The sequence below is a fragment of the Typopeltis vanoorti genome, chromosome 13 (genome assembly GCF_054136105.1).
Source record: "Typopeltis vanoorti isolate ZY-2024b chromosome 13, IOZ_Tvanoo_1.0, whole genome shotgun sequence".
Taxonomy (NCBI): Eukaryota; Metazoa; Arthropoda; class Arachnida; order Uropygi; family Thelyphonidae; genus Typopeltis; species Typopeltis vanoorti.
In genome coordinates, this window is record NC_143561.1 from 18,639,061 (window position 1) to 18,657,500 (window position 18,440).

The 18,440-nt window shown below is 37.0% G+C and overlaps 1 protein-coding gene across 2 annotated transcripts in view; it reads right to left on the reverse strand.

Annotated features, from left to right (window-relative positions):
• Positions 1-18,440, reverse strand: part of LOC150099965 (reversion-inducing cysteine-rich protein with Kazal motifs-like) — a 364,445-nt gene that overhangs the window by 287,267 nt on the left and 58,738 nt on the right. For both annotated transcript variants that reach the window (XM_090402524.1, XM_090402523.1), the window contains exons 4-5: positions 13,240-13,276; positions 924-1,006 (exon numbers count right to left, since the gene is read on the reverse strand). In XM_090402524.1, coding sequence (XP_090258650.1) covers positions 924-1,006; positions 13,240-13,276 — 120 coding nt within the window. The remainder of the gene's footprint in view (positions 1-923; positions 1,007-13,239; positions 13,277-18,440) is intronic.

Below are 18,440 nucleotides of genomic sequence, written 5' to 3' on the forward strand. Positions count from 1 at the left end.
GACCAAAACACTTCATGAAGACTGTTCCCCATCCATATGTCACCAAATTATGTGCAGGAAATTGAAGAGAATTGGTATTGGCAGTTGCATGCATATAAGGAAACCACTGATTACTGCAAAGAACTGAAATATTTGTCTACAGCAGTGTCAAGAACACTGTGACTGGTCACTAGAAGACTGTAAGACACGATACTCCGTGTTCTGTACAAAATGGTAGGCTGTGAGTTTGGCATTATCCCCATGAAGAAATAAACCTAGCTCACCTTGTAAACAACTCAAGGTTCTGGAGGTGATGCCATGGTGTGGGACATGTTCTGTTGGTACAGAACAGGTCACTTGATATTGCTGGAAGGTTGGCTGTCCTTCAAGGAATATCTCAACATTGTTGTCAATGAAGTCCATCCTGCAATGTTGACTTTTTTTTTATCCAGCAAGTGTTGATTGCTTCATGGACTACTATGCTACTGTCCACTGCACAAGAATTTGTCTTGTGCAGTGGACAGTAGCATATGACAGCGACTTCCATCATCATCTTCCCTGGCTACTGCAAAATCCAGATCTGAACCCCCATTGAGAATGTCTGGGACAAGTTAGAAAAAAAAAAGATCCAGGAGCAAAGTCCTCTTCCATCAAATCTGAGTCAGTTGAAGGGTTGTCATGGTGAACACTTTGTACGTTGTAGATGCAATCTAACAGCTTGTGGAATCTATGACAAAGTGTATATGTGCTGTAATTCGGCTAAAGGAGGTACAACATGGTATTAAATAAAAGTTTCTAATTCAGTGGTCAGTATGTGTACTTTAGCAAGACTGCTTTGTAAGAACCATAAGCAACCAGCTAACATAATTTCAATATATCAAGAATATCATCTAGCATATGTGTACACACACACACACACAAACAAAATAAAATGAATAATTTACCTGTAAGCAAGCTAAACGACAATTAGGAGCTTGAGGAAGATTACAGCAAGATCTTCCTGTCCAACCTTCTCCTCTCTGTATTTCTGTAATTAAAAATGATGCCAAAATATGTGCATGTGTATACATATATAAACATGTACAGTATATATGTACATATATACATACACACATATAAGAAATCCTATAAATTTAGAAAAACATGCAATTCAAATAATTACATTTGAAAGATCAGAAAAGGACTTAATACATCCACAAATAGTTTCAATATATGCTACAACTTAATGATATAAACAAGCACACTCTCCATAGAAAGAATAGTGCATACATTTGGTTAGTTCTTCAACTATGATTTTCTTTTTTAAATGAGAAACATTCTTCTCACACACTGTCAACTTCCCATCCCATCTTCCATATAAGTATAGAAAGGCTTAGATGTTGTTGATGATTCATAATAATGTTTACTGCATAGACAACACCAAGAGAAGAAAAATATATATTTATTAAACTCACTAATATTTTGCTGCTCTTTTAACTAGCATCATCAGAGCCCAATTATGTTTGTGCTCTGATGATGTTTACATCTCCAATCATCTATATTGCCATACAGATGATTGCAGATATAATTTTTGTGTTTTCAAGGCAGACATTAACTTCAAGGCTAATTTTTTCTGATACATTCTTAACATATGGGATAGAAATGGTTTTGCTGTGATCCTGCATGTCTGGTATTGGAAGGATAGGGATACATGCAATATTTTATCTATTTTATATGGGTTGTAGCCATCGTGTAAAAAAAGGTCGCTCAGTTTCAAGGGCTGTGTCATTTGAACAAATAGCCCTGGTTTGGTGAATCAGTGTTTTGAGGATGCCATACTGTTGGGAAGGATGGTGGTGAGATTGTTTATGTAAATATCTTCCAGTCTGATGGGTCTTCCATAGACAGAGAAGGATAATGAGCCATTAGGAAGTTGTGTCACTAGTTTATCTAAAAAGGGAAGACTATTGTTACTTTCTTTTTTTATGGTGAAGTTTATTTTAGGATGTTGGCTGTTAAGATGCAAAAAAAAAAAGTATTTAATGTATCTTGGCTATGAGGCCAACAGCAAACACATCATCAACATAACGCAGCTAGTTTAAGTGTGGCTATTTTGAGTGCTTGGTTTTCTAAATGTTCCGTATAGAAGTTAGGTTTGTATATATTTTTCCTTTCCAATAAGAAATAATCTGCATATATGATGAATCTGAATAATTTAATTATGTCGAGAGAGAAATGTGGTTAAAGGACTCTGTCAATGGAACATTAGTGAAGAGTGAAGTAATATGAAAATTGACCATGATATCAGAATGTGTCAAAGTCAGATTTTTTTAAATTAATATTTTAAAGTGAAGAGAGTTTTTAATAGATAAGAGAGAGTTTCCTGTAAGGGAGGAAAGTGATTTGGATAAATCTTTGGCCAGTTTGTAGGTGGGACTGTTTATGCAATCTACTACAGGATGGGAAGGGGGTATTTGGTTTGTGGGGTCCACTATATCTGGGATAGTTTTACATGATAAGGTTTGAATTTTTTGGTAATTTCTTTACGCCAAACATTTATCCAAATCACTGTGCTGATATTTCCTTTAGTTGGAATGTTATTCTTGGAATGTTTGGATTTTATTAGAATACTAGCCACATCCAAACAAATGCTATTAGCAACTGTGGGTGCAAGATCAAAGATACCACATTCTACATTAGTAATAGTTTTCAGAATTGGTACTTTTTTTGGGAATGATGGCAAAATTATGTCCATAACTAAGTGCACTGACAGTATATTCTGAGAGTGTCTGCAACAATAGATTCAACACTATGCACTGTTGTTGTCATAGTTGTGGTGGGGAATAGCTAAGCTGCCTAAGAGCTGTAAAAATTTTAGATGGCGATTCTTAACCATTTCAAATATGATTCAGGGGATATGATTCAGGTGTATAAGTTGCTGAGGAGTTATTACCAGATTAATGTAGAGGAGATTTTTCATAAAGTAGAGAGAGATAAGGGCAGAAAAGGTCATCTCTGGAAGCTGTATAAGGAAGGTGTGAGTAAGGTAGGTGAGGAACAGATTCTTTGCATGGGGAGAGAGAGAGAGAGAGAGAGATTGGTCAGTGGAATGCATTGCCTGAGTGTGAAACTGTTAATGGGTTTAAGGCACAGTTTGATGATCTTTTTTAAGAGTGTAGATCTCCTGAAAATGAGTCTTTTCATGCTTTAGAGATCTGATGTTAATAATAATAGTAATAATAATATTATACCTCATAGATTCACATTCTTCTTAAAAGCACAAAGATTAGCAATATAGTCCAGTTTCGTTACAGTACTGTCTGTTCACACAGTACAAAATTCATAAAAAAATTACACAACAGGGTCATGATAACAATCTGCTGACTAGAAGTCTGAAATGTCGGTTCAAAATGTCTGATACCCATCCAAACACCTACAAGATTGGAGACATGTCTGATCTCCAAGCATTTCATAAGAATACACTAGACATGAAGTTTTTCTTGACTTGAGTTAGAAGGTTGATTTTCACAGAGATTTCTTAATTTACTGTTTTGTCTCTCTTCAAATATTTTTCAAATCTATGTAATATTCTCTTCACCACTTTGGTCTTTGGTCACATTTTATACTATTTCATGCAACAAATTTATTTTACAAATGTCTTATTGCTAAGCAAGACAGTAAGATAATCAAGATATCCACACAAATAAACAGATGAACCTCACTTATAAGAAGTATCTGTGAAGATTTGATATCAGATATTTCACAGAGGTATCAGTGAAATATCTGAGAAAGTCTTTCTCAGTCATAAAGGTCTTTCATACTTGTGAATGTGACATCATGGAGAGATTGAGAGCAGTTGATGATTGAGAGGAGAGACTGACTGTATGTGAGCAAGAGGTGCATGGGGAATTGAGCAAACTTGATGTTAATAAGGCTGTCGGACACTTGATAATACATCACCCCATATTCTGAAGGAATGTGCCAGTGAGTCGACATCTTCCTTGACATATTTTTTTAATGTAAGTCTTGCATTGGTTCGAGTTCCAAAGGAGTGGAAGGAGGGCAAGATTGTACCACTTCATAAAGGAGGTGATAGAACTCAAGCATCAAACTATAGGCCTATCTGTGTCAGGTGTTGTAGTTAAGTTGTTGGAGAAACTTGAGAACTGGGATCCAGAAATGGGTTGACAACAATGGTATTATCTTTGATGGACAGCATGGATTTGCTAAGGGGAGGTCATGTTTTAGTAATGTACTTTTTACAATAAGGTGACTGCTTCCATGAACAGAGGAGAAGGATACACAGTAATATACTTAGGTTTTGCAAAGGCTTTTGATAGATTCTGCATGAGTTGATAGGCAAACTAGAGCAGATGGAGTTGGATATTAGATTGGTGCATTGGATTGGCAACTGGCTATCTGATAGTTATCAACAAGTTGTGTATGGGGGGAGTGATATCCAGGAAAAGAAAAATTACTAGTGGTGTGCCTCAGGGCCATTGCTGTTTAACTTGTATATTAATGATATTCACAAAGATTTGGATGGGGATCTTCAGTTGTTTGCGGATGATACAAAGTTGAGAAAAACTATGAACAGTAGAGAAGATGTAGTGGGCTTACAAGAAGACTTGAATAGGTTGAGTTAATGGGCATGGAAATGGGGATACGAGTTCAATGTTGCAAAATGTAAGGTTTTAAAATTTAGGAAACAAAGGCGGGATGAAGAATTTATGCTTGGTGGGGATATATTGTTGGAGGTGGAGGAAATAATGGATCTTGAGGTGATAGTGGATAAGGATCTGAAATTCAGGGGACACACTGCCAAAATTGTGAGGACAACACAAAGAATTCTGGGAATGATGCAGAGGACATTAACTTATAGAAGTAAGGAGATTCTTGTTCCATTATATAAGGCTTTGATTATGCCACACATGGACTACTGTACCCAAATTTTGTCACCTGGTTTTCAAAATGATGAAGAGATGTTGGAAAAGGTCCAGAGGCAACTGACTAAGGAAATTTTTGATCTCTAGGAGAATGTTGAATATGAGGAACAGTTGAAAAGATGCAATTTACAGAGCCTAGTGGAGACAGGAGGAAGAGGGATCATATGATAGAAACCTATAAATTAGTAAGCAGTTGTTATAGGATGAATGTTGGAGAGGTTTTACAGCAAATGGTGGTAGATCAGGGGTCATTCCTGAAAGGTGTATAAGGAGGGTGTGAGCAGGGGAGTGAGAAGCAGGTTTTTTGCATGCAGAGTTGTAAATGACTGGAATGCCTTGCTTGAGAGTGTCGTATCTGCAGAGAATTTGAGTGTGTTTAAGGTGCAGTATGATGAGCTGTGTGAATGACAAAAGGACCTCCTAGATGAGTCTTTGGCTCCATAGTGTCTTGGGATAATAATAATATCTGAGATCTGATCATTTCATCAGCGGATGTAATTGTGAGTAGGATTTCGCACTTCCTTCCAGTTGGTTAGAGTGATCATGAAGTGATCACCTGGATTATAGCTAGCCATATGAAGACTTCTGTGAGGAAAGTATGTATGTGGAAGTACAAGGATGGTGATTATTACAAGCTTAGGAGAGAGTTTGGAGCTATAGCATGGAATGAGAAGTTGAGCAGTAATGAAGTAAATGATGCTTAAGAAGTAACAAAGAAATACATAACAGCATCAATGTGTGAATGTATTCCAAAGGTTAAAAGGCTGAATGTAGAGGACATTGGATGAATGAGAGGATTCAGCATAAAATCTGGAAGAAGGCAGTCTGAAGGCAGCAAAAGATGAATAACGATAATAATCAGTTGCACAAAGAGCAGGCCAGGAGAGTGACTCAGTTGATACAGAACAAAAGTACAGTGTGAGCAGAAATTATGAAATCAGGCCAAGAAAAGCCCTTGTGAATTTTTTTTTTTGATATGCCGTAAGTAGAAAGAAGAATGATTATAGTAAAATGATGTTAATGGATGAAATTAAGAGATTGGTAACTGCTGCAGAGGACAAAGTCAAGGTATTCAGCAAGCAGTTCATCAGGGTGTTTCATCCTCAGTGTGATATCAGAAGCTCAAATGTAGAGAATGAAATGAGAGAAAACTTAATGGTGAACAAACAAGTGGTATATATTGAGTTAAGTAAGCTAGTTATGAATAATGGAATAGGACTTGATGACATATCACCATGTGTCTTAATAGAATGTTCCAAGGAGTTATCATCAGTCTTGGCCTACCTGTTTAAGAAGAGTCTTGCAACAGCAAAAGTCCCAAAGGAGTGGAAGGAAAGAAAAATGGTTCCACTTCACAAAAGTGGTGACAAGGCTAAGGCAACAAATTATTATAAACTGATCTGTATATCTAGAGTATCTAGAGTTATAGTTAATATATTGGAGAGGTTGGTTAGAGATAAGATAAGATACAAAAGTGTTGAAAACAGTAGTATTCTTTGTGCTTGTCAGCATGAGGAGATAAGTTAAAGGGAGATTGTGTTTTACAAACTTGCTTATGTACTATAGCAAAGTGATATATGTATGGACAGGGGGATAAATCTACTCTATAATATAAAATGATAAGCTTTTTTTGTAATGTTTTTGTGTCACTTTTTTGTCAAGTTATTTGAAACGTTTTGAAACCCAGGGGCTACCCTGAGTGTCGAGTCTTCAAAATTCGAGTCATCAGAAATCGAGTCATGCCCCCCCCCCAGTTGCGGACATACCAGTCTGCAACTGGGGGGGGGGGGGCGCCATAGGCACCTCCTTTCGAGTTTTCAAAATTCGAGTCATCAGAATTCAAGGAGAACTGGCCTACCAGTGCGGAACTCAGGGGGTTGGGTGCCGTAGACGTCAGAGGGCAGAGCCCCCTGACGGAATATAAATATACAGTAGTATATTTATATTTTGCAAATGCTTTTGATAGACTGCCACACCACAAGTTGGAACTAAATTGAAGCAGATAGGACTGTATGATAGACTAGTGAATTATTGGATAAGTGACTAGCTATCAGATGGATATCAGCAATTTCTGAATGGAGTGGCACTATCTCAAAAGAGGAATGTCACTAGCGGTGTGCCACAGAGGTCTGTTTTGGGACCACTGTTATTTAATTTATATAATAATGATATTAGGATAAGTTTAACTGACAATATACAACTGCTTGCAGATGATACAAAACTGGGGACAGCAATGTGAATTCATGCAAATAAACAAATGCATCTCACTTATGAGAAGTATCCGTGAAGATTTGATATCAGATCTCCTCAGATATTTCACAGAAGTATCCATGAAATATCTGGGACCTGATCACATCAGAGGATGTAATTGTGGGGTTTCACACTTCCCTCCAGTTGGTGAGAGTGATCATGGTATGAGTGAGCAACAGTATGGAAATGTCAATTCAATGTTGCAAAGTGTAAGGTTCTGAAATTTGGTAGGCAACAATGGGATGCAAAGTATACACTTGGCAGGGAAATTTTGGAGGAAGTTGAGGAGATAAGAGACCTTGGAATGGTGGTGGATAAGGATCTGAATTTCAGAGGTCACAATGAACAAGTTGTGAAGACATCACATCAGATTATGACAATGATGCAGAGGACTTAACTTGTAGAAATAAAGAGGTTCTGGTTCCATTTTATAAAGCCTTGATCAGGCTTCAATGGATTATTGTGCACAGATTTGGTCCTCTGGTTTTCATAGTGATGAGGATATATTAGAAACGGTCTAGAGAAGACTGACTAAGGTCACAACCGGTCTTTGGGATGTGGAATATAAGGATAGATTGAGAGAATGCAATTTGCAAAGCCTTGTGAATAGGAGGAAGAGAAGGGATATGATTGAGACATTTAAATTCATAAAGGGTTGTTACCGTGTTAATGTGGAAGAAATTTTTCATGCAATGCAATTCGCAAAGCCTTGTGAATAGGAGGAAGAGAAGGGATATGATTGAGACATTTAAATTCATAAAGGGTTGTTACCATGTTAATGCGGAAGAAATTTTTCATGCAATGGGAGAAGGAGTAGAACAGGATGATATACCTGGAAGCTGTCTAAGGAGGGTGTGAGCAGGGGCATAAGAAGTATGTTCTTTGCATGGAGAGAGTCATTGGTGAGCAGGATGCATTGCCTGACATTGTGGTGAATGCAGATACACTGAATGAGTTTAAAGCACGGTTTGATGGGCTTTGTGTGTAATAGTGTTTGCCTCCCAAGATGAGTCTTTTGACTCCATGGAGGTCTGGCGTAATAATAATAATATTGAGCATATATCCCATCTAATTCCATGTCTGTACTGCACTGAGATTTCATAATATCCTTCCAGTCGTTCATCTACTTCTATTTTCATCCATCATTGTTACATTAGTCATTGCACATCTACACCTGGATGATGCATTATCGCAAAGTGTTGGCTGAGTAATTATTATTATTTGACACCTCCAGGGAGTCCAAAGACTCATCGAGGGAAAGTGTGCCAACAGCATCGAACGATTGGTCCCCTTCCAACTACTAACCACGCTCAAACTTACTTAACTGAGCCATTAGTAACAGAGGCGCTACCAATCGACCAACCTTTGCCAACAACTTAACTATTTCTTCTGCTTTATACTTCCTACCATCTGCATAAGTTAGCTTCCCATAATCATTCTTCTTTTTACTTACCATACAGCAAAGGAGCTGTTTGGGATTTTCTTGCCCATCTAGGTAAAAATATTAAAAAAAATCAGCTAATGCCTGTAGAATGTTTTCGGAGCTTAATCCACCTTTACCACGAGTTGCCTCAGACTGGCACTACATTACCATGAGTTGCCTCAGACCTGCACTATGGGCAGGTGCAAACTTGACTTACTTGTCTGTATGCTTACTTGGGAAATAGGATTAAAAACCAAGTTTATATAAAATTACTTGGTATCTTGAATATCAGCTAATGCCTTTTATTCTTTAATAGGCAGTAGGCGAGGCCTTTATACCCTATCTAGCTTTCGGAGATTAAACGGGCAGTTCAATCTCCATTAGTAGCCAATCAGAGATAGCTGGCCCATGTCTTTCACTAATTATAGGTGTCTACTTATGAAGAGACCAGCAAACAAGTATACTGCCATCTCTTAGTGCCTAACCCTAACAAGATATGTTACTGTCTGAAATAATGTGGGTACTACGGTCAATTTTCTTCAGTTTATGGGAGGAAAAACCTGCTTTCCTATGCCAGCGATCGACTAACTCGGGAACCGGTCAAAGATAGGTTTAGAAAAAGTTCCTCCAGTCAGTGACTAGACTTGAACCTAGGTCTAATTTCGAGTGGCCAAGTGCAGAGGACGCAAGCGCCACTTCCACTGAGCTACACAGGCCTGGCTAGGTTAATTTTTTTATTTAATTAATTTTTTTCAAATGCAGTCCCCTGTGCAAAACATTTTAAACTGTAGTGATTTAATAGCATGGGCTGGTTAACAATTAGATGAAGGAACAATATTCTAGAAAGCAACTTTACTTCTGATTTGAGAGAGTGATAATGCAGTCTTGACCTGAAAATTAACTACACAAGAGGAATTTTAATGCCATATGGAACTACAGAGCCAATGACCATGACAAGCTTAGGAAGTAGTTTGGCTTGGAGTATTGGCATGGCATGAGAAACTGCAAGGGAAAGATATTAGTAGTTTAAGGGAAGTGATCAAGGGATGTTTAAGTGAAACCGTATAAGACTATATAGATAAATCAAGAAGAGTTAAAATACAGTGAATAAGCAGAGTTTACAACAAAGAATAATGTAAAGCCCAAAACAACATGAATGGCCAGCATAGTAGAAGGCAAAATCAAATAATGACAGAAATTAGTTGTGTGGACCAAAGAAAATCACAAACAGCACTTTCTCTGTGCAGAGAGTAAAAGAATGATTGATTATGGATGGATAACTTTAATGAATGTAGATGATAGGAAGGCAACATAAGTAGAAGAATAGGTACAATGGGCTTAGGAGTTAGTTGTCATTCATGAAGTATAAATTGGGGAGAGGAAGATGCATGTAGCAATAAGGGAATGGAATTTCTAGAATTCTTGAGGGACAAATGTCTTAGGCAACATGTAACAGAGGGAACAAGAGGTTCAAGAGTTTTGAATTTGGTTATAGCATCAGAAGAGTTGATAATAACTGAGATGACATCTCTCCTACCAGTTGAAGAGAGTGACCATATGGTTTTGACTTGGAAAATTAATAGACATGCAGGAGTATCAAAGAGATGGGAAAATATGTGGAATTATAAGGCAGGTGGAATTATAGTCTAAGACGTCAACTTGGGGAAGTTTCATGGAGGAAGGAATTGGAAGGCCGAGATATCATTAGTGCGTGGGAAATTATGAAAGAATATTTGTTAGCAGCAATGGAAAGCTGCATTCCACAAGTGAAGAACAGGACACAATTTGGAGTAAAGTGGATGACAAACAATATTAAACAGGACTGCATGAAAAAAAGAGGCTATGGAAGAGATATAAGGAGACAGGTGAAGAGCAGATGCATGAAGAATATAAGACACAGGCTAGGAGAGTGATTAGTACGATAAGGAAGGCAAACTGGAATATGAGAAGAGATTGGCCCTAAGATCCAAAGAAAATCCAAGAAAATGTTTTAGCTATGTGGCCAGTAGGAGGAGAAATGACTGTGGAAGATTGACATTGTGAGATAAAAACTGGAATAGAGTGACTGATGCAGAGGACATAGTGGAATTGTTCAATGAACATTTTCAATGAAATACTCCATTGAACAATGAATTGTTCAATGGAGTATTTCATCCTGGACGAGTCAATTTTAATACCAGAAGGATAGGGCAGGTTTGAGGTTGGTCTGCCATTGTCGGTGTCATACAGAACAGTCCAGGCAATCCTCATGCGTGATTTGAATATGCGCCGTGTTGCTGCCAAGTTCTTCCCCAGGCTGCTGATCCAGGAGCAGAAGGAACACCATGTCAAAGTCTGCCAAGAACTCTGTCAGCATGCCGTGGATGACCCATAATTCATGTTGAGGATCATTACCAGTGACGAAACTTGGGTGTACGGGTACAACCCTGAGATGAAGCAACAGTCTTCACAGTGGAAGAGCCAATCATCTCCATGACCGAAAAAGGCGAGGCAGGTCTGCAGCTCGACTAAGTGCATGCTCATCATCTTTTTCGACATTCGCGGCATTGTGAATTGAGAATTCATCCTCAGAGGCCAGACTATCAATAGCGAGTTCTACTGCCAGGTTTTAAGGCATCTGAGGGAGGACAATCGGCAAAAGCAACCAGATCTGTGGTGCGCGGAAAACTGGATGCTCCGCGACGACAATGCACTCTGTCACCAAGCTCTCCTCGCATGTGAGTTTCTCGCCAGAAACAACATGATCTCACTTCTGCACCCACCCTACTCACCGATTTGGCTCCTGCAGACTTCACCCTCTTCCTGAAGATGAAGATTCAGCACGAATCGCAGAAGGTGCTTGACATGCTTCAAAAAGAAGACTTCCAGGACATATTCCAGACGTATCAAGAACGCTGGGAGCACTGTATTGATATGCAAGGGGACTATTTTGAAGGTGATAGTGTGTAAACATAGATAAATAAAGTAATTTCTCGTAAACAGAGCTAGTCTCAAAACTTTTTGATACCACCTCGTATTACAAAATCTTTATGTGCATATGTCCAGAGTATCATTCCAAGTGTTAAAAGAAAGTGCAAGTGCTGACACTGGCTGTAAATTTAAATCTTAGTGCTGGGCACAATTCCATACTGGCAGAATTTCATGGGAATGTAAAGGAAGAAAGGAAAGATAGTTCATTTACATTAAGGAACTCTAAGAGAGGGCTAGCAAATTATAAACTAATTAATATCTCAATGATAGTACTGGAAAGCTGGTTAAATTCAGAATTCAAGAGTGAGTGGACTGGAGCATGACACATCATGCATGTAGCAGAGGGATGGACATGACTTTCTGCCACGCATGCACACACACTGTGTGTCATGTGTAAAAGATTGTGAAGTCTTGCTTTAGTAATTTACTCACTTTCTATAATAAAGTTGTGTCACAAAGCTAATGGATATTTCACAATATTACTGAATTTTCAAAGGCATTCTGTCTGGTATTTGTATCTGGTATTCTATGGAATACCAGATACAAATCTGTTATGTAAATTTGGGCAAATGGATATGGAGCTGCTGACATGGCTGATAGACATTAAAGAGTAGTATATGGTACAGCAGAACCAAGGAGAATGCATGTGACCAATGGCATGATACAGAGTCCTACACTTGGACTGCTGCTACTACTTAATCTGTACATTTATGATATCAAAGATGATGTGATAGGGAACATCACTTGTTTGCTGATGATACTAAACTGAGGGAAGGGCAATAATCGATGAAGAAATGACAGTATGAACAAAGGATAATGGTTGTGAGTTCAATGTGAAGGTGTAAGGTGACATACTGAAAAGATTGGAAATGAAAAAAAAAAAAAATACAAGCAATGTATTACACTGATGAGAGAGCATACTGCAAGAAATTCACAGAGGGATTTGGGGACAATGGTGGTTCGGAAGTTGAAGTTCAGAGGGCATGCTGGGAAAAGGCAAAACAGCACAAAGGATTACTTGGATGTTGAAAAACAGTGAAAAGACTTTAATATAGTCACATATGAATTATTATGCACAAATTTGGTTGGGTATGTTTTTTTTTTCTTTTTTTTTTTATTTAAAGGAAGCAGTGGAGAGCATTCAGAGGAGTATTCGTGATGATGCATGTCTGCATTATCATCACCATGGAAGTTTGTAGGTTATAAGATTTGTTCCATAGCTAAAAAGAGTGGCTGTGATAGAAACACATTATTAAGAGGATTTCTAGATTATATGCAGATCAAAATTTTTCATCTGCATATTATCTATAAATCTTTGAATAAGAATGTGATTAGCAAGAATGTGAAGACTAGATTTTTTTTTTTTTTTTTTTTTACTTGGAGAGTTTGTAAATGAGTGAAATGAATTAACATTTGGAATGCATTGTTAGTGAATGAATTTAAGAAGAGATATAATAGGTATTGTGGAAAGGACTGTTAGTGTGGGCCTCCCATGATGAGTCTATGGGAGGTCCTAACTCCCTTCAAACTACATAAACATGTCCAGATAATAATAATAATAATAATAATAGCAATATTAAAAAGCATTCAAGATGTCAGATTAGATGCACAGTTTCTAATGCAATAGTATTATGAGGATTTTAGGATAAACAAAATATGCTGCATATCAAATAAATATTTGCACATCCTTACCTTGTAGTGTTTCATTGATGCATGTCCAAAATTCTGCCTATGCAAAATAAAATAATAAAATCAGCATGTTGTCTGTCATATAACTATTATGAAAATTAAAACTGAATCTTTAATAATACATGCACAGTGTTATATAATATTTTGAAGGAAATATGCTTACATGTGTTTTTACAGGGAACATTCCGAAAGTAATGCCTCTGCTGTCATAGTTCCTTATCCAAAAAGAAATACTATTATTACCCAAAAAGAAATGATGATAATAATAATAGTAATATCTCTTTTTTTGCATAAGGAGTTACTATTATTATCATTAGCATCTCCATGGAGCTGGAAGACTAATTACAGGAGGCCCAAACAACCAATATTCACACAATATCCATCTATCATACCTTTCCTTAAACTCATTTACTGTCAGAGCTCTCATAACTACCTTTTGCAATCCATTCCAATCATTATTTTATTATTATCTGAGACCTCCAGGAACTTAGAGACTCATCGAGGAAGGTTATACATCATCCAAACCATCTAACATACCTTCCCTTAAAAAAACTCATTTACACTAGATTAGTTCCTAAATTTTCATCGCTGCAAGTGTTGTTCGTTTACATTTTTTATGGATGTGTTGAAGCATTATAGGTAATATTTAGCCAGGTGTCTTTCATTTGTTTATTTTGCTAATGGGTGTTATTGTTACTGACATTGCTTCTGGTGATTTTAATCACATGTCTTTAAGAGTGTTGCATGGGTTTGTTGATTAATGAAGTGACTGGAAATAAGTAGTTTGTTTGTAATCATGCTGCATTCCCTTTCATCTGTTTTGACCTGTTTATCATTTTTAAAATGGATACTCTCCAGATATGTTTTCAATGTTCAGTGATGTATCAACACTTGATACACCACTGATTCTTTCACTTCTAATCTACCTATTAACATTATCCCCTGTATGTGTTGCACCAATATAATATAACATATAGTGAAAAAGTGTTCATTAAATAATTAGACTATATCCTTTGCCACAATCACTCTCTACCATAACCATCAGCCAATGCCATCCTCCCATAATTATTCTTCCCCTTATTTGCCAAATAGCAAAAGAATTCTCTTAAATTTTCTTTGGCATGGATGCAGAGGCGTAGCTAGGGTGGGACGGAAGGGGCAGCACTTTGAACCTTTTTAAACTTTTGCAGTTAATTCTAAAATACAGTCTCGAGAACTCGGTTCCAAATATTATAATACTACAGCAAATTTTCCTCACAATTGCTGTGAGTGTTGCCAGTTGTGAGAGGAGTTTTTCTATATAAAATTGATTAAGAATTACCTACATTACTATGAAATAGACTTCGCCAATGACATCGATTTTGCTAACAGAAAAGCAACAAAAATAACATTTTAGAATGTTGAAATTAAAGTTTTACTTCAAAAATAAACATAGTGTTTTAATTTATTCCCCTATACATCGTTTTGACTTTTTGTAGTATTATTGGTGTGTATTGAAAGGGGCAGCAAACTCAGGGACCGCCCCAGGTGGCAAAAGCTCTAGCTACACCACTGCACGGATGACCAATATATTCTCACCTACACTTTCTCTCTCTTTACATTTGTCATTTTTCTAGCCTGCATTTTATACTCCTTGTGCATCTGATCACTATGGACCATCTTTTATCTCCTCCATAATGTCATCTTTTCCTACACTGCTTGTGTAATTTCATTGTTCATCCGTTTCACTCTTATTCTATTTATTCTCATAACTCTTGGTACACAGCTGTGCACTGCTTGTCTAAAATGCTTCCTAATCAATTCCCATGCTACATCAACCTCTTTTCAACCCATGATATTGATGTTAATTGATTACGGAGATCTAATGATATATAGAGAGAAATATAAGAATGAAGCAGTGTGTAAAAGTAGGTAAACAAAATTTCATAGGAAGACCAGCACGAATACAAGCAAAAATGTATATTAGGAAGGTTGCTAAATATTCTGGGAGCTATTGAAAATGCTTTATTCAACTTATTATGTTGCATTTATCAAAGATTATAAATGTAATCTTTGATAAATGCAACATAATAAGTTGAATAAAGCATTTTCAATAGCTCCCAGAATATTTAGCAACATGGGATTAATTACTTTGAAAAATTGCTAAATGAAACAAGCACTGAAAGCATGGCAGTAGAAAACATTCAGAAGAAATGTCATCAGGAATGCATATCAATACTTGAGGTAGAAAAGCATAAGTCTAATAATAATAACTGCTAACACCTAGCTTTTCCACATTAATATAAGATTATCCATAGTGGTTTATCACCAATTAAATCATAACACTACAGACTTTTGCATTTAAGAACTTGCCAATAAACTAATTTTGGTGATGATAAGATAATGTTCAGCCTTGTTTTCTACCCACTACAAAGTGAAAGCCTCTCTCATTGCAGGAGGGTTGGGTCTACTTCTCCCCATGGTGACCCAGTCCGTCTTGGGAGACTGTTTGTTTGTTTGTATGAATGAATGTATGAAGGTGAAAGACAATCGCAAACATCAATGTCTAGGCTGGATTTGAATCAGCAGCGTCTTGACTGGAGAGCAGATACACTAACCACTCGGCCAACCAATGAGGCATTCTGGTGATAATAAAGCAAAAAATAAAAATAAATAAACAAATAAATAAGAAACTAAAAATTCCCCTTCATCCTTATTTTTTTCTGCAACTCAGTTTATTATATATCATCAATATTAATGTTTTTAATACTGTCAAAACCAGTCAAATTCTGCCAGCTTCAAAATGCAATGAATGAAACAAAAGGATCATGTTGGGGAAAAGTAGTTGAAATTTGTTTAGAAGTATCTCCATGGAGTCCGAAGATTCATGCAAAGACCCCCCCCCATCCCAACCATTATCATATCTCTCCTTAATCTCATTTACAAAAATGGCACACATAACCGCTAGCAATTCACTCCACACATTCACCATTCTTGAGGCAAGAAATCGAATCCTGACATTCTCATTAGCAATACATAACTTAACCATACCAATCAAAACGAATAATCAGTCGCAGGGCCATCTTAAGGCATGGGGGATCTCTCATGAACTATGGTGGCATGGGGGACCCATGCCACCATAGTTCATGAGAGATCTCTTCGCAGAGTATATAAATTACTCGACCTCTCGCTGGAACACTGAGCTAAGAAAGAGAACTGGAGACAGTACACAATACGTCAATAACTAAATACTTTTCATACTATACTATAAATAAGTGTGGGTAGGGTCCACAATGCATTACTTTGTCCAGGGGCCTAAAATACTGTTAAGACAGTCGTGATCACTTGTTCTCTACTATTAGCATATAGTTAAATATTTCGTAAGCATTTTCTTTACAAACATGAAAACCCCCAGTAACTACTACACCCACCCGCCCCTTCTTTTCAACCTATTATTTAAAATTTGCACCAGGCAAATCTCTGCAAACTCTGCAAACAAGTCATCGGTCACAAAAGAAGGCCAAATATCTGCACAATATGGTAGTTTCAAGGACGAACGCCTATTTTGCTTTTCTATCAATTTTATTTAGAAACGGCGAAAAGAAAAGCTAAACTGATAGCGACATGTTTTACTGCCGTATTTCGAGCGCACGTGTTTCATTTTCATGCAGAGAGAGGGCAACACCATAGAATCAATAGCTATTGAATGTACGAAATGGCAGAGCGTCTGTGTGTGTAGTGTTAAATTTTGCTACACAAGAAATTATTGAAAGGCTGTAGAAACAGCAACAGATAAGTCGAAGTAAGAAGAAGAAAAAAAGCAAGAGTTCCAGAGTAATAAAGAAGATCGAACAAAAGAGGGAAAATAGATACTTTTTATGGTGATTCTATGATAGGATAACTTCATGCAAGTGCGACAAAATCTTGTTCCTTTGATTCAAAAAGGGACTCGATAAGTGTTGCAAGTCTAACTTGACTTGCAATACTTGCAGGAGCAAACTTGACTTGTTTGTCTGTTTGCTACTTGGGAAATGGAGTAAAACCAGGTTTAAAATAGCTTGGTATCTTTAACATTTATTATACCAAAGGTAAATTACTTTCTACATTTATATCTCCTCCTGAGATTTTTATTTAATAAGGTTAAAACACCTTATGGTAACTTGTTCTGGTAAAATACTTATAAGCTCTGTATTACTAAAATCTTGGTATTTCTAGCCTGGCTCCCACTGATGAGACCTCAATAATGGTCGAAACCGGTCTGGGTAGTGGCCCCTTGCCTTTAATACAAAGCAAGGGGATAACTGCTCCAGGAGATGTGCTTTGCATTCAGGGTAAATATTAAGATTAGTGATCAGAGCTTATTCTACTTTTACCATGGGTTGCCTTGATCTTGCACTACGTGCGGGGTCAGTTAGCAGTTAGACTTGCAACACTTGCAGGCGCAAACTTGACTTTTTGTCTGTTTGCTATTTGGGAAATGGAGTAAAACCAGGTTTAAAATAGCTTGGTATCTTTAACATTTATTTTATAATTCCACGGTCATCCTCAATTCCGAAGACTACCACAACAAAATGCTTCAATTACTTGGAGATAGTTCGACATATTCAATTCTTCAGGAAGATCCTACAAGAGAATTACAAAACCGTACAAACAACTTGTTAAAGACTGCGAGTGTACTTCCTCATAATGTTCGCCTCTCTTTACGCTCTCTACATCCTCTTATCCCACGCATCTATGGAGTTCCCAAAATACATAAAGAAAACATCCCTCTTCGCCCAATTGTAGAAGGAATCGACTCACCTACGTATAAACTTTCAAAATATCTAGCAAAGTACATCAAGTGTTTCTCCAATAAATCTTCATCTTTCATCAAAAACACCACAGATTTTGTTTCGCATATAAAAGATATTCCCATCAATGAAAATGACATTCTAGCAAGTTTTGACATTATATCTTTATTTACTAACGTTCCTACGGACGAGGTACTTACATTACTAAAGGACAAATTATTCAAAAAAAAATGTTTACTTTATTAAAACATTGCATTCATTCTGGTTACTTCAGATATCAGGACTCCATTTACCAACAAAAACAAGGCCTAGCAATGGGCAATCCTTTGTCCCCAGTTCTAGCTAACATCTTCCTTGAAGATTTTGAAACGAAAGCCATATCTTCCTTTTCATTTAAACCAAAAGTTTGGAAACGATATGTTGATGATATATTCA